The sequence below is a fragment of the Siphateles boraxobius genome, unplaced genomic scaffold, assembly GCF_051911475.1.
Source record: "Siphateles boraxobius isolate OS27281-9 unplaced genomic scaffold, OSU_SipBor_1 15, whole genome shotgun sequence".
In the NCBI taxonomy this organism is placed as follows: Eukaryota; Metazoa; Chordata; class Actinopteri; order Cypriniformes; family Leuciscidae; genus Siphateles; species Siphateles boraxobius.
The window spans coordinates 5,482,086-5,498,686 of record NW_027508755.1 but is presented as its reverse complement, the minus strand read 5'-3'; the positions used below and the strand labels follow the sequence as shown (position 1 = coordinate 5,498,686).

At 39.9% G+C, this 16,601-nt stretch overlaps 1 protein-coding gene and 2 long non-coding RNA genes across 3 annotated transcripts; all 3 read left to right on the top strand.

Moving 5' to 3' along the window:
* The first annotated feature begins 939 nt into the window (after positions 1 to 939).
* Positions 940 to 1,662, top strand: LOC143738574 (uncharacterized). The gene is made up of 3 exons (XR_013203914.1): positions 940 to 1,047; positions 1,314 to 1,435; positions 1,591 to 1,662. It is a non-coding gene; the product is annotated as an uncharacterized LOC143738574 (long non-coding RNA).
* Positions 1,663 to 1,756: 94 nt separating this feature from the next.
* Positions 1,757 to 6,707, top strand: LOC143738573 (uncharacterized). The gene is made up of 6 exons (XR_013203913.1): positions 1,757 to 1,831; positions 2,827 to 2,898; positions 5,598 to 5,686; positions 5,774 to 5,884; positions 6,472 to 6,571; positions 6,657 to 6,707. It is a non-coding gene; the product is annotated as an uncharacterized LOC143738573 (long non-coding RNA).
* Positions 6,708 to 6,794: 87 nt separating this feature from the next.
* On the top strand, positions 6,795 to 12,646 carry LOC143738572 (uncharacterized). The gene is made up of 7 exons (XM_077230565.1): positions 6,795 to 6,875; positions 6,978 to 7,022; positions 7,649 to 7,687; positions 9,261 to 9,315; positions 11,775 to 11,965; positions 12,047 to 12,176; positions 12,254 to 12,646. Exons 1-7 carry the CDS (start codon positions 6,812 to 6,814, stop codon positions 12,354 to 12,356), a joined length of 627 nt encoding a protein of 208 aa, XP_077086680.1. The 5' UTR covers positions 6,795 to 6,811; the 3' UTR covers positions 12,357 to 12,646.
* The last annotated feature ends 3,955 nt before the right edge of the window (positions 12,647 to 16,601 follow it).

Sequence of the window (16,601 nt, the reverse complement as noted above, 5' to 3'; positions counted from 1 at the left end):
CTGCTCTCAGGGCAGGAGTACTAAATAGGTTCATATCGCTGTGTTATTGTTAGTGAACTACGAGCTGCTCTCAGGGCAGGTGTATAGGTTCATATCGCTGTGTTATTGGTAGTGAACTACGAGCTGCTCTCAGGGCAGGAGTACTAAATAGGTTCATATCGCTGTGTTATTGTTAGTGAACTACGAGCTGCTCTCAGGGCAGGTGTATAGGTTCATATCGCTGTGTTATTGGTAGTGTACTACGAGCTGCTCTCGGGGCAGAAGTACTCAATAAGTTCATAACGCTGTGTTATTGTTAGTGAGCTACGAGCTGCTCTCAGGGCAGGAGTACTCAAAAGGTTCATATCACTGTGTTATTGTTAGGGAACTACGAGCTCTCAGGGCAGGAGTAATCAATAGGTTCATATCACTGTGTTTTTGGTAGTGAACTACGAGCTGCTCTCAGGGCAGGAGTATAGGTTCATATCGCTGTGTTATTGGTAGTGAACTACGAGCTGCTCTCAGGGCAGGAGTACTCAATAGGTTCATATCGCTGTGTTATTGGTAGTGAACTACGAACTGCTCTCAGGGCAGAAGTATATGTTCATATCACTGTATTATTGGTAGTGAACTACGAGCTGCTCTCAGGGTAGGAGTATAGGTTCATATCACTGTGTTATTGATAGTGAACTACGAGCTGCTCTCAGGGCAGAAGTATAGGTTCATATCACTGTGTTATTGATAGTGAACTACGAGCTGCTCTCAGGGCAGAAGTATAGGTTCATATCACTGTGTTATTGATAGTGAACTACGAGCTGCTCTCAGGGCAGGAGTACTCAATATAGGTTCATATCACTGTGTTATTGGTAGTGAACTACGAGCTGCTCTCAGGGCAGGAGTATAGGTTCATATCGCTGTGTTATTGGTAGTGAACTACGAGCTGCTCTCAGGGCAGAATTACTCAATTTTATTTTTACTGTAATATGTGCCTTCTTTCGAGGCAGGAGTGGACTAATGTGCTTTTTTTCTCTTTAAACAAGGAAGCACTGAGTACAAACAAAATGAATGGTAAGCCAAAAAAAAATTGTTCTTCCCGTTTAAACCATGATTTTATAATCTTTTTTTCTTGGAGCCTCCCCAGCACTGTGTATTTAGATTTTTAACATTTTTAATCCTTACTTAGGGAGGTTCCAGGACATTTCTTAAAACGCATTGTTTTTAATTATATGCAGTTAATACACAAATGAAACAGTATGTGTTTTAGTAGCACATTTTGTATGACTGTATGGAGAGGAAAAAGCATAACGGTGTGTTTATATTCTGTACCCATATAGTTCTACGCTTTTTGATTTCGGGAGAGTTAAGCTCTGATACCAAAATTGGGAAAATAGGGCCATATTCCCTATATATCAGCAGCTTTCAGTCTCTTCTACAAAACCAGAAAATTCCTGATGAGGTAAATGAAAATAAATAAATAAAATAATAATAACTTCTATTATATTTAAAAAAATTCACATACTGTACATTTATAATACTGTATTTAAACATTATAGCCTACCGTATAAACATCTTTTTACTTATTATTTTGTTTACCTTTTTTAACCTGTTCAGATCATGGATGCCATATTTTACCTGTTCAACATGGTAATATAACGTTATCTACCTATACATTTTATGTCAGAAAACACATACTAAATTAAACTGATGGTATTCATTTTAACTACCTCAATTTTTAATACATAACTTCTCATGTGTAATTTAGCAGACAACGGTTTTAGTTGCAATCAATAGCCACACCTTGAACAATATTCTTGATGGGAAGGTCAGGGCAACAAGTCATAGTTTTGTGAAGGTAAGAATTACTTTTACAGTTTTCTTTTAGTAATGCTTCAGATTACAGCCCGGAAAGTACTGCATAATTAAAGCGATTTTTCAGTGTAACTTTCTGTAATTATAGTGTACCAATAAGGTACTTACATGTGAGTATAAGGGAACAATATGTAAAGTTTGGGGAATAAAGGGGTAACAACCAGGATAATAAAAAAAATATTTATACTGTAAGTATTATAGAACTAAGGCCTAATTATTATTATAATACAACAATCTAACATTTGGGAGCAATTTAGCAAGAACATACACTATGTACCTTTTTGTAATAATTGTGTACCAATACATACTGTATAGGCTTTTTAATGGATGGATCAATGTCTTCTGAAGGGAACCGGTAAGTGTTTGTAAGAAAAATTACAATATTTTAAACTTTTTAAACTGTAGACTATCGCCTCAGACCAACTGCAATAAGTTGTTTTTCACATAAAGGTTTTCGAGTCAGTGATATTAGATTGTGTATGTATTTTTATTGTACTTATCCTGTTACTACATGGAATAGGAGGTTAACAAGCACCACTTACCCTGTAACTACATGAAACTAGAGTATATTTCCAAGTAAGATTGTTGTATTATAATTGTAGAATAAGTACCCCTTAGTTCTATAATACTTACAGTATAAATAATTTTTTTTATTCTGCTGGTTGTTACTCCTTTATACCCCAAACTTTACATAGTGTTCCCTTATACTTGCAAGTACTTTATAGGTACACTATAATTACAGAAAGTTAAACTGTAAATTCTTAACTGTCTTAATTACGCAGTACTTTCTGGGCTGTAATCTAAAGCGTTACAGTTCTTTTCTTGTTGAGTGTGAATAGGATGCATTATTTCTTTGTAAATATACAAAACAGTGTGGTAGTTCTATTGTAATGAAGTGCACATAGTTTACTAAAAATTAAAATTTGTTTTCCTCTCCAAGATGGCAGTGTTTCATGTAGCCTTTTCTTTCATTTGCAGAATAACATTCTTGAAAAGGCAGAAGTTGTTATTGGTCCATACCTGGAGGGAGGGAATCACTGGACTTTCTTTGTAAGTTCCTCTAGTTCTAAGTTGAGAATTTAATTAATCTTTTATGTATTAAAAAAAAAGTATTTTGGTCATGAGTGGTAATGTGCAATGCATGAAATGCATTTATGCAATGCATAAAAAAATGAGTATTGTGCAAAATTTAAAGTAATACATAGGGCTGGACCCGAACATTCGAATATTCGAATATTCGTTCGGTGGGTTGGTATTCGATTTGAAAATGTGACATTCGAATATTCGTCTCTTTTTTCTTTTTTTTTTCACACCTGGCATCCCCCTCCAAACGGTTCTCATTCGCGCTTGAATATGTTTTACACTCTAAAATCTGGTGAAATATAATACTTAACATATAACTTCGTTATATCTACTTAATAAATATATTTGCTTCTTCTTGGACTACTAAAAGTGTTACTGCAACGGGGAGTGTTCTCTGGCTAGAGCACAGAACAGCGGAGTTTGTATGGACAGAAGTGCATGCCTGAGCTTGTATTTTGGGTTAAGCTGCGTTGCTTTGACATTGTGGAAAATAGAATAATAGAAACAAAATGTATTATCCTTTTTATCCGTTATTATCAATCTAAATTAATCTACTGCGAAATATAGGAGACTTTGAGATTTTACTGGGTCGTCACGTCACGTGCCCCAGTTAAACCGCCCATGAGTTGAACGTCATGACCGTCGCGATTCAGCGAAAAGACAAAAATGCCGAGGACTTCATCTGTGTGGGAGAACTTTAAATTAAGTGAGGAAGACAAGACAAAGGCAGTGTGTCAAATATGCGATTTGAAACTGGCCTACCACAACAGTACATCAAGCTTGAGAAATCACCTGAGTTCTGTAAGTAGACCGAGCGCCATCAGTAATTTTACACGTGGTAAAGACGTGCACTTAATTTTCTTGGAAAATAACGTTACTTGCGAATAGCCCAGCCTAATAATACTTTGTCTATAGGTACATCCCCAGGTATGGCGTTCGCAGCAATCAACATCCTCAACCACACCAAAAACTTCACAGCAGCTCCTACAATTCCGAAAACCTATAACGGAGAAAAGAAAGAGAGAAATAACAGATGCCATTGTTGAGTTCATCGCTATGGATATGAGACCCATTAATGTAGTTCAAGGCGAAGGCTTCAGAAAATTAATTAAGAAGATGGAGTCCGACTACACTGTCCCAAACCGCTCCAGTATTTCAAACGCCCTGTCTCTAAAGTACAGCGATCTGCGAGGCCAAATTTCTGCTATCGTTGCAAACTCAACAGCCTTGAGTTTCACAACGGACATTTGGACCTCGGTGAGTATGGAGGCGTACATGGCTGTCACCTGTCACTTTATTACTCAGGAGTGGAAACTCTCTGACTTCGTTTTGGAAACCAAAGCATTTCAGCTGAGCCATACGGGAATCAACATTGCGCAACAGCTTGGAGACGCGGCGGACGCCTTCGCCATTCCAAATTATAAGCGAGTAGCCGTTGTTCACGACAATGCCAGCAATATGAAGCTGTGCACCGAGATGCTGAAGAAAGAACCGGAGAAATGGGGCAACGTTCAAGGGGTGTGCTGCTCAGGACACACGCTACAGCTGTGCATAAATACAGCTCTAAAACAGGACCGAATACGTCGCACAGTTGCGGCTGCCAGGAATCTCGTGGGACACTTCAAAAAAAGTGCAAAGGCTACAGCTGCTTTGAAAGAGAAACAAACGCAGCAGAACGTTGTAGATCACAAACTAATTCAAGATGTCGCTACTCGTTGGAACTCTACGTGTGAAATGCTTAACCGACTGGTGGAGCAACGATGGCCAGTGACAGCTGTTTTGTCAGATCCCAGCATCACGAAGAAAGGAGATCGCACCCTTGACTTGACAGCAGACCAGTGGAAACTGGCACAGGAGACAGCAGAAGTACTGGGGCCCCTAATCACACTCACAGAACTACTTTCACAGGAGGCAAACTTATCGTTGTCTGCAACAGTGCCTATGCTCTTCAACCTGAAGAAACGCCACCTGTCACCGGAGGAGGATGACAGCCCTGCCATCAGAGAAATGAAGAAGACCCTCGTCACGGAGATCGACAGCAGATGGCAACTGTTAAGTTTGGAACCCGGCAGCATCTACCTCCTTTCTTCAGCACTAGACCAGCGATTTAAGCACCTCAAATTTCTTGAGAACGAGAAGAAGGACCTGGTCTACATTGAGGTTAGACTGATATTAATATTTTACATTTATATATTGTAATTTAATATGATTATTATGCCACACTAGGCTACTTTATCTTGTGCACAACAACGAATAGATCTGACTAAGAAAATGCTATTGGATTTTAAGGTTGTCCGCCTGGCTGAACATCTGCACCAGCAACAGACCGTTCCGGAGATGGAAGAGCTGTCAGGAAGCCATGGAGAAGAGGAGACTGCCGCCGCCGTGCCACCACCAAAAAAAAAAGTTTATTAATTCTGAACGTGTCGCGTGACGTGTCTCGCCTGTCTCTCTATATTGCACCAAATACGACACTGCGGTCCCTTGTGAAGTCGTTTGGATGAACGGTTCTCGAAATAATCAAAATGCAAACGGACAGACAGACATATAGAGATTCCGAAGCTTCGAATATTCGATGTTCATTACTACCGAAGCTTCGAAGCTCAAAAAATGGTATTCGGACCAGCCCTAGTAATACACACAAATATTATCTTGCTGAGTTTGAGCACTGCAACATTGTGGATAGAACAATAACCTACCTAAATTCCTTTGGTGAGCAGAAAGAGAATTGTCAGAAAATAGCTGAAAATTGGAGGTGTGTATGTAGAAAAGGTTTCTCTATTTCACCTTTTAACTAGATTTCATCTTACCTGTCCTGTACATGTGGTATCCATTCTAACAGGATGTTTGCCACAGCAAAGGGAATCCCGGGAACATGGGACATTTGCACATTTGCACAAGGGAGCATGCCATTCAGAGAGATATCATTTCTTGTGGCATCTTTACAGCTGTGGTAAAACATTAAAATCTTATAAATATATATTTTTTTATTTTCCAAAGATTAAATTTAATTGTCTACATGTCGAATTGTTAGTGATATATCTGTTATTAATATTTACTGCTACATTTTATTTACACTACAGATGCATTACACGTGTACACACTTGGATATGCACATCTAAAAAAAAATCTAGTTTAATTCATGCCATTTTGAAATACTGCTTTTAAAGGGACGGTTCACCCAAAACATAAGATTCTGTCATCGTTTACTCACCCTTAAGTTGTTCCAAACCTGTATGAATTTATTTCTTCTGTTGAACACAAAGGAATATAAGAATGTTTGTAACCAAGTGGTTTTGGGGCACCATCGACTTTCGTGGTAGGAAAATAAATTCTGTGAAAGTCAATGGTCCCACACAACTGTTTGGTTATAAACATTCTTCAAAATTTATTAATTTGTGTTCTACAGAACAAAGAAATGTATATAGGTTTGGAACAACTTCAGGGTGAGTAAATTATGACAGAATTTTCATTTTTGGGTAGACTAACCCTTTGAGGAGAGCATGAAAACTTTTGAAAACTTTGTCACCTTTTTGTAAGTTTGCAGAGGCTTTTCTTCGTGGAGACCAGGGGTATATTAACTGCCCTTCACTTCATGAGGAAAGAGAAAGACTAGCAATTCTGCTCTTCACTTCACTTGGTAAGTACAATACAGGTTTATACCTACAGTTTTATGTTGGTTTGGGTTATAAAACTGTACAACAAGTGTTTCTTGCTTTCTTTAGAAAGGTCAGGCATTTGTGGTGTCTGCCATAAGGCTGTTGTTAAGAGCAAGGAAAGTTGTTTTGCAAGTCTCAAATGATGTTTCATATTAAAAAATGTGGCCTTTACAATTCAGTCTTTTCTAACAAACATATAGGCCAAATGTTCGACATGTGGCATGAGCGTACATGACAAATGTGAGCAAAAGAATCAGGAGACTGCTCTTTGTTTGCTGTGCAAAGGTAATGCATTTCTTTATTACATACATTTTTAATTATAACATACTTTTTTATACTTTGTGTAAAAAATTCACCCTGATGCATTTTTTAAATTATATTTTTTAGTACAAACTGAAACAATATCAGAACATAAAGAAAACAAGCAAGCAGGTAAGGCTTAAAGAGTTTAATTTATTTACTGTATAGTCATGTTGCAGAATTTATCAGTCTTTAGACCAGGGCTCCTCAATCAACCACCCATGGTCCAAAATGTATTCCCTTTTATTCCGCCATCATGTCTTTACAACTCTTAGACTGTAAAAAACATTGCATTGCCTAAAACAGCAGAGTGCTCTTTAATGCACACATAGCTGCGAGTTTGAGAGCGCACAACAATATTCAGTTAACAGACCAGAGTGAGAATGTTTAAAATGTCAGTTCACTTTCCTAGTTTGCAGATGTTTGCAAAGCTTCTTTAGTTTGGGCTGAGATGTCATATTCACAGTAGCACCATCTTTGAGGCTTTGAGGCATAGACATACATCTCTTCAGTTTATTTTGTCATGTTAACAATGAAAGAGTCTGATAACTTCCCTAAAAATGTTGGGCCCCACTATTATTTTCGTGGGACAAACTCACCACTCAAAGGAAATAGTTGAAGAGCCCTGTAATAGACATAACATAGACATTGGAATATATATATATATATATATATATATATAATTTAAAAAAAAAAATATTCCCATTCATCGTTCCAAAAGTGTAGTTATTTGTATTTTGTCTACATTATCTTTGCAGAGACCGACAAACACCTAGATGAGGAAGTGGTGGAAAGAGGTTAAGCAAATAATTATTCTTAGAAATTATTTGAGATGCCTTGGTGCAATAGAGGAGAAATTGTTTCGCTTGGATTTAAGGACATAAATATATTAGATTAAAACAGGGGTTTGCAACTTTATGGTCATCATTGTGTGATATCAACTCACTTACCATAACTCCAACACAACAATAAATAAATAATTTCATTAATTGATTACCTATACAAATGTCATGTCCCCAGTATGTACACATGAAAAATCGTGTAGTTTTTGTTTGAACTGGGGTTTCATTTGTGGTACCCTTTGAGAACATGTAATGCAGGTTTAGTTTTAATTACTTGTTTTTAGTGTCACTCATTGTGTATGACACTTTAAAGGGTTAGTTCACCCAAAAATGAAAATTAAGTCATTAATTACTCACCCCCATGCTGTACCAACCCCGTAAGACCTTCGTTCGTCTTGGGAACACAAATGAAGATATTTTTGATTAAATGTGACAGCTGGATCACTCCTCCATAGGCTGGCTAAGGGATTGAAACCTGACGGCCCAGAAAGTCAATGTAGAAAATGTTTAAATATTCCATGTCACAACAGTGGCTCAACTATAAGTTTATCAAGCGACGAGAATACTTTTTGTGCGAAAAAACAAGCAAAAATAACGACTTTATTCGACTATTCCTTTTCTTCCTTGTAGGCCTGAAACGAGACTTCAAGAGATTTCCACGACGCGCACGCGCAAGAACTTAACTGAAGTAGTTGAAGGAGATCGCAATTCTCGCGCATGCGTCGTGGAAATCTCTTGAAGTCTCGTTTCAGGCCTACAAGGAAGAAAAGGAATAGTCGAATAAAGTCGTTATTTTTGTTTTATTTCCGCACAAAAAGTATTCTCGTCGCTTGATAAACTTATAGTTGAGCCACTGTTGTGACATGGAATATTTAAACATTTTCTTCATTGACTTTCTGGGCCGTCAGGTTTAAATCCCTTAGGCAGCCTATGGAGGAGTGATCCAGCTGTCACATTTAATCAAAAATATTTGTGTTCCGAAGACGAACGAAGGTCTTACGGGGTTGGTACAGCATGGGGGTGAGTAATTAATGACTTAATTTTCATTTTTGGGTGAACTAACCCTTTAAGGGTTGAGCATGCCAGATTCTTTTAAAAAACAGATTAAACCTTTTTATAGTCTAAAGCTACAACTCTACCAGCAGATTGAAATCTGCTTTACACTGTCCACTCTGTCTGTGGTGGCAGATAATTTGTCTTCACTGCACAGTTCATTTGAGTAGTAAAAGCAATTTTGTTAATTCACACAAAAATTAAAACTGTCATAATTTATTTGTCCTCATATCCATACAAAGATGAAAATATAGTTATTTTACTAGTAAAATAACTATTAATCCCTCTTACAATTGCTTGTGTAACAATGATTACCCTTTTGTGTTTCAAAGGTTTCCAACCCCTAATATCTTTTTAGTCTTGATGAAAAATTATATCTATAATATTCCAAGGAAATTTTGTTCATCTGAAGAATCCCATTTATGTTAAGCTTATTTTAAAGAGTTTTTTTTTAGCTCTTTGTCATCTTTTACAGATGGCTTCCTTGTAGAAAGCGTACTGAAAGTGTCAGACTTTCACCAGGCAAAGAGGTAATGCAGCAGGATTAGTGTAGGAGAAATTAATGTGACATTGCACGCCACATTTTACAGACGACCTTCTTTGGTCCCACTTTATATTAAGTGGCTTTAAGTACTATGTACTTACATTGAAATTAATAATTTGATACAATAGACTTATTGTGTACATACATGTTTTTACATTGTACTTATATTTTGAAAATACCTGCATGTAATTACCGCTGTAATTAATTTATGTAATTACATTTATAATTACACAGTTGACCCTTCCCTTACACCTTAACCTACCCTTAAACCGACCCATACCACCACACCTGACCCTAACCTTACCCATATCACATCTCAATAGCAGCAAAAGTGTTTTACAATACAACCTTAACACAATAAGGACATTGTACTAATTTTTCGATGTACGTACATAGTACTTAAAGCAACTTAATATAAAGTGGGACCATTTCTTTCAGTCACCCAGTTCTTTTACATGCACACTGATCTCAACCAAAATACTATAGTCAAAAATCAGATATGTCGCACACACATTTACGTGACATTTAGAATCTAATTTTGATAATTTTCTGCTTTTGATGGGTTGCATACGCAACCAGGACGTTCCTTTTCAGTCGAGAACGTCAGACGTAGTCGACGTCGACTGAATGGGGATCAACCATTGAAAACGCCACTAGTGCTGCCACCTTCCAGTGCCTAGACAGAAGCCTGCTGATCCCCCTGCGATTTAAGGCGGAGAAGGGACAGGGCTTTAGACCAGGAAATCACTGCTGTTCCTACAGGACCACTGGGAAAGCGTTCCCCGAACATTGGAAGGAAGGGACGCTGCAGAAGCCACATCCTACCCGGAGGGAGGTAACGTGGAGAATATACATATGAACTGGGCGGAAGACCGGGCAGTACGACATATGGAATGTCACAGCAGGCTCTGCCGAGGGAAGACACGGGCTCGCCGTAGGGAGCCGTACCGTGGAAGAATACACGTAGGGATCACAACATATGGATCCAGCCTAACCCAGGTTTCAGACTGCTTACGAGTGGTAGGCCTGACACCAGACGTTCCGCACGTCCAATGTCGGAGGGGTGCGGAGAAGCTTAACAGGGTTCGGATTAAGGGAACTCAACTGAAGTAGAAAGGCGCACGTATCCAGTCTATAGGAGGGGAATGGCGCAACAAGCCGACACTTCGAACCGGGCTCATGGTGAAACTGGCTTCATGAGAAGGGAGCCCACGGGAAGCAGCGGTTCAAATCTAGGTGTCACCCAGCCCCCAACTCTAAAATCTGTCAGCAAAGCACTCTGTCAATGCCCAGGCGGAGCACACACTCATTATAGAGGAGCTCAACACCTAAGTGGACATGAGCATCTCGGAATTTCTCACCGAAATGAAGGTAGCCACCATTCAGTGGGCCAACCTCACTTGGAAACAGCCTTCCCTTTCTGATAATTTCTGCTGATTCCCTTAAAAGACAAGAGCTGGTCTGATGTCCTAAGGCCTCTTGTTTGTGCACGTATAACCGAAATGAAGCGGGACGGACAGAGAAACGCCAGGGCTGGGTCTGCCTCCTCCCGGGCATTGCTTGCAGGCTCACCACCTGGTCCCACCTTTAGGAAGAGGTAGGAACCTTGGGCACATATCCAGGCTGGGGTCTCAGCTTGTGAGAGTTAGCCGACCCGAATTCCAGGCACAATTCGTTGACCGAAAGCGAGCCAGTCCCAACCCTCTAGTAGAGACCACGCGAGCAGGAGAACTGTAAAAACAGAATTTTTAACTCACTGCCTGCTGTGGCTCAGGGGCGGTCTCTGCAGTGCAGTTAGCACCAGAGATAAGGCCCAAGAGGATAAAGAGGGGCGCAAGGCAGATTCCCTTGCTCCCTCAGGAACCTGACAATCAGGACGTGCTTCCGATGCTACAGGCATCATGATGTGCGTCAAATAAATATAGAGGCAACATCATTTTGAGGGTGGAGGACACAACCCACTCCAACCCATCTTGCAGGAAAGAGAGCACTGAAATGACCGAACACCTTCAGGATCTCCTCGCGGAGAGAAGACTCACTCAACAAATAGGTTCCTCTTCCATTTGCCGTAAACACAAATTCCTCTTTTTTCTGGGGGAGCCCCGGGGTGAAACGGCCAACCCACTCCATTACAGATGGACCAGCACGCCCCACGGGGGACTCCGACGGCTACGGTGGAAGGTAGGAGAGAGGAGCCCACAGGGATGGGTTACCGGGCGAGTCATCCAACACTATCCTCCTATCACCCACCCCACGCGGTCAACTGTATGGACTTACAATCGGAAGAGAACAGGTTACCTTACTGAGGCTGAATAATAAACTGTTGTTGTTTCACAATGTACATTCAGTAATGTGCTGTGTGCATGGTTGATTAGGTGCTTCCTTGATTGAGGTAGACTTTGGTCCTGATCAAAATACTGAAGCTTCTTTAATTTAATATTACAGATATCTGGTCTCTACAGGTGAATTAAAGAGGAGATGCTCACCACCTGAGTGTTACTCCAGCAACACTGTGGTTTCTTATTTGAGAAAAGCAAAGGCACAGAAAAAAAACATAGAGGAAAAGCTGACTGGCATGGGTGTGCAGCCCACCAAGCGGACCAAACTGACTTCACTGTGCACTAAACTGTGTGAAGGTGATTGTTAAGTCTCTTTTTAGGTGTTGGGGATTATATATTTTTTTAATAATTCTATTTGTTTACATCGTTTCATTTCAGATGAATGCAGTGAGCTGGTCAATGACGTAATGTTCCTGGCAGCAAAGTTTACTCCACAAAGGAAAGTGGTCCAGGAAATGTGTGAAAATGAGGATGTCCATGATGCAATTTCCAAAACTGAAGCCTGCAGGTAAAGTACATTTTATGTTGAATGTTTTTAATGACTATGTAAATTGAAACCAAAAGCTTTATGTACTTCAATTACAGGAAGACCTTGCAAACACTTCTGGCTACTTTAGGGAGAAACTGGGAGACATTTGGACAGGCAACCCATGGGCTTGGGCCTGGTTTAATGGTAGGCACATTCTAGTTCATTGACTCGTGCCTCAAAGAAAAAATTAAAACACTTAAATCCTCTACGAAAGATGTGAACTAGTTAAGGTACAGCTGTTTAATAATACCTTGCTGTTGTAATATGTTGCTGTTTTATAGATACCTATAATCCACTTTATTTTTTTTAAATTGTTTTGTAATTTATAATAGCATTTGTAATTCAATTTTGTTCCTTAATACAAAAGTAAAGTATTTGATATTTTATTGTAATGTTAAAGCAAAAGACGATTCAATAAAAGCTTTATTTTGTGAATTATTTACAATCAACATTTGTTCCTTAATTTTGTTCTTATACAAAGCATCTGTACAACACTCATTGACCAAAAAAAAGACAGTGGCAGCAAGGGGGAAAAACTAAGCATGTTGGCTAGGCAGAGCATATAGTTATTGTTTCATCAATGAAACATTTATCTCTCTACAAGATCAACCACGTTTTTTCTTCTTTTTGACTGTGTAAGTTACAGTGACTGCATCTTTTGCTTTTTTGACCCTTTTACGATAATTATGAAGTGCAGTCACTTTTCTTTTTCTTGACAGTTTGCTAAACTTTGAAAAAATTAATTTGTGTGCTCTCTGTACTACACTGTGCACTTCCTTATCCTCATGAAATTTTTCTGATTGGCTCCACTCATGAAGATCTGTGAGCATGTGTTGCAGTGTTACTTTTTTTTTCTCACTGGATTTTGAGCAGTGTGAATCCTCAGATATGTTCTCACAGGATGTTGTGTAGATAATGTTGTGAACTAAGATACATACACACACCTCTCCATAGCTATTTGCAATGCATGTGCAAAATGTGGTCCCTTTACGACGTACAATTCCTACACTCCCATCAAAATGATACACAGTAAGGTCTTCATTATCTGTGAAATAGGATTCACTGTCAACAATTTTTCTTGCTGCTTCTGCCCTTAGGTCTTGAATTACGAGTCCTTGTTTCTCTGCAATGGTTTGTGAGAAAATTAAGTGTTTGCACACAGATCCCCATTGGAATATTTTGCAATCGCAATTATGCATCACCAAGTCAACTCTGTGAGATTGTGTGCTTGTATCGGGTGGAACCAAACACACTCCGTTTTCATTCATCTCCACTTTGGCATCCAGGCCTTTTGCAGTCATGCAGTGGGCAGCATTTGCGGTCTCTTCAGTGTTCTCTCCTTTTATTCGTCCAGTGTCTGTCAGGTCATCCAGGTAACTGAACAATTAAACGAAAGAACAAGTTGTAAAAAGATTTAGACTTTTTAGACATTTGTTATACCCTTTGTATAGACATTTGTATAGATTTCATAGGCTATAAACTAATTAAAACAAACAGTGGGAAAAAGACTATTCTAAATAGAGGGAGTACAGGGGGTGGGGTGGGGTGGGGGGGGGGGTGGGGGGGTAGACGACTCTTTGCATACTTTGTTTTACGGGGTCGAGTTTTATAACAACCAACAATGCCCTCGAAGCTGACAGACCTTTTTTCTAAATGTTTTCATAAGTGTCCAGGTAATTGGAATTGACAATGATAAGGCTAAAGAGAATAGCTAATGTTTATACTAGAGCTTCCTGTATCCAAACAAGTTGATAATGGTAACAGGTTGTGGCCAGAGGTAATATACAGGTGCTGTAGCCTGGTTAAAACCAGACCATTCTCAGTTGTAACTGAGTTAGGGTCTGACAAAGCGTCATAGACAAATCATTTCCAGAGGGGCGTCACCAGCGGACGTCGCGGATAGACCTAAAACCAATCAGAGCGATGAAGGAGATGACGTATGCAGAGCGGCGGAGAAACATCTCCGAGTGTTGTTTTTTGCTTGGTTTTTAACAAAAAGGAAACGTTCAAAGCGCTTAAAACAGACGCGATAGCTGATTCGAACGAGTGATGTTCGACGGCGGCATCCATCTTTGTAATGTAGGCTACAAAATCTGCTTCAAAATCCCAGCGCTGTCATCATCGTGTAAAGCCCGCCCCAACGTTTCTGATTGGTGCCGCGATTTCGACGGATTGGAAATGTGTTTGAATGAGCTCTTTGCCAGACTAACTTTCAGTGCAAATCTGAATTTGCCGGAAGTTGTCTGGGTTTTCCCAGGCTACAGGTGCTGGTCATATAATTAGAATATCATTACAAAGTTGATTTATTTCAGTAATTCCATTCAAAAAGTGAAATTTGGATATTATATTCATAACACACAGACTGATATTTTTATTCCAAATGTTTATTTCATTTAATTGTGATTAAAACTGACAACTAATGAAAATCCCAAATTCAGTATCTCCGAAAATTAGAATATTACTCAAGACCAATACAAAAAAAGGATTTTTAGAAATGTTGGTGCATGTACAGCACTCAATACTTAGTTGGGGCTCCTTTTGCCTGAATTACTGCAGCAATGTGGCGTGGCATGGAGTCGATCAGTCTGTGGCACTGCTCAGATGTTATGAGAGCACAGGTTGCTCTGATAGTGGCCTTCAGCTCTTCTGCATTGTTGGGTCTGGCGTATTGCATCTTCCTCTTCACAATGCCCCATAGATTTTCTATAGGGTTAAGGTCAGGCGAGTTTGCTGGCCAATTACGAACAGGGATACCATGGTCCTTAAACCAGGTAGTACTGGTAGCTTTGGCACTGTGTGCAGGTGCCAAGTCCTGTTGGAAAATGAAATCTGCATCTCCATAAAGTTGGCCAACATTTCTAAAAATCCTTTTTTTGTATTGTTCTTGAATAATCTAATTTTCGGAGATACTGAATTTGGGATTTTCATTAGTTGTCAGTTTTAATCATCACAATTAAATGGAATAAACATTTGAAATATATCAGTCTGTGTGTAATGAATGAATATAATATCCAACTTTAACTTTTTGAATGGAATTACTGAAATAAATCAACTTTTTGATGATATTCTAATTATATGACCAGCACCTGTATATGCAATATATAAACAGGGTACCACAACTTGGTCATATGATTTCTGTAATTACAATTTATCATCATAACAAAAGTAATAAAATTAACTTATATTTACCTGTAATATTTTTGGACATCACCACACAGCAAGCGAAGAAGCTGATCAATCCTGCTATTCATCCTTCCTTTAAGAAACGTCTCAGGTTACTATTGTAACCATAGTTCCCTGAGAACAGGGAACGAGACGATGCGTCCATCGACGCCATGGGAACGCCCCCAGCGTGACTGCGTCTGAAGCATCTATGTCAACTAGTCCAATGGAAAGAATGAGCGTCACGGGCGGGTGACGTCATGACCAGGATATGATAAAAGCAAATCCGGTGCAAGCCGGCATTAGCTTCGAAAATTGCCGAAGCAAGCCGATCACAGGGATGCAGGAAGTATGGCAGGGTGACGCATCGTCTCGTTCCCTGTTCTCAGGGAACTATGGTTACAATAGTAACCTGATACGTTCCCTTACGAAGGGAACTCAACGATGCGTCCATCGACGCCATGGGAACGAGAATACCCAAAGCGCCAGACTTTCAAATGCCTGAGTGTCAGCCTGTTGTCACACTGCACCAAGCACCTGGGATCCTGGGGCAGCATCCAGGTCCAAGCTGTAAAACCTCATGAATGTGAGCGGTGAGGACCAGCCCGCCGCATCACAAACGTCTTGGAGAGAACTCCAGATAATACGCTTAGAAGCCATACTCCTAGTGGAATGAGCCCTGACCACCAAATGGTTGGCCAGAAGACTCACAAGCAAGAAGAATAGTCTCGACTATCTATATGCTCAATAGGTTGGATTTTCTCGACAGAGAAGTCCGATGAACATAAGTGTCCAGTGCTCGCACTGGCACAAGAGGTTCAGCTTTTCCTGGTCCGAAAAATGGGGGAGGACAGAAACCTGCAGCACAATAGGCCTCGGAATAATGGTAGGCACCTTTGGAACATATCCATGTTTCGGGTAAGATTGCCTTGGCCATCCCGGTGCACTTCAGGGCAGGTGGGGACCGAAAGGGCCTGAAGGTCTGACTCTTATAGGGACGAAATAGCTAGCAGAAAATAGTCTTAAAAGAAAGGAACTTCTCTGAGACCAAATCTAAGGGCTCGAAGGGAGCCCCAGATAGGCCTTCTAGAACTATTGCAAGGTCCCAAGCCAGCACCTTAGTGCAAGTTGCATGCCTCAGCCTCAAAGTGCCACGAAGGAAACGAGTGATCAGGGGGTCTCGACCCAAAAATGTACTACCCACCAGGGCGTGGAAAGCCGCAATGGCCGCCACACATATTA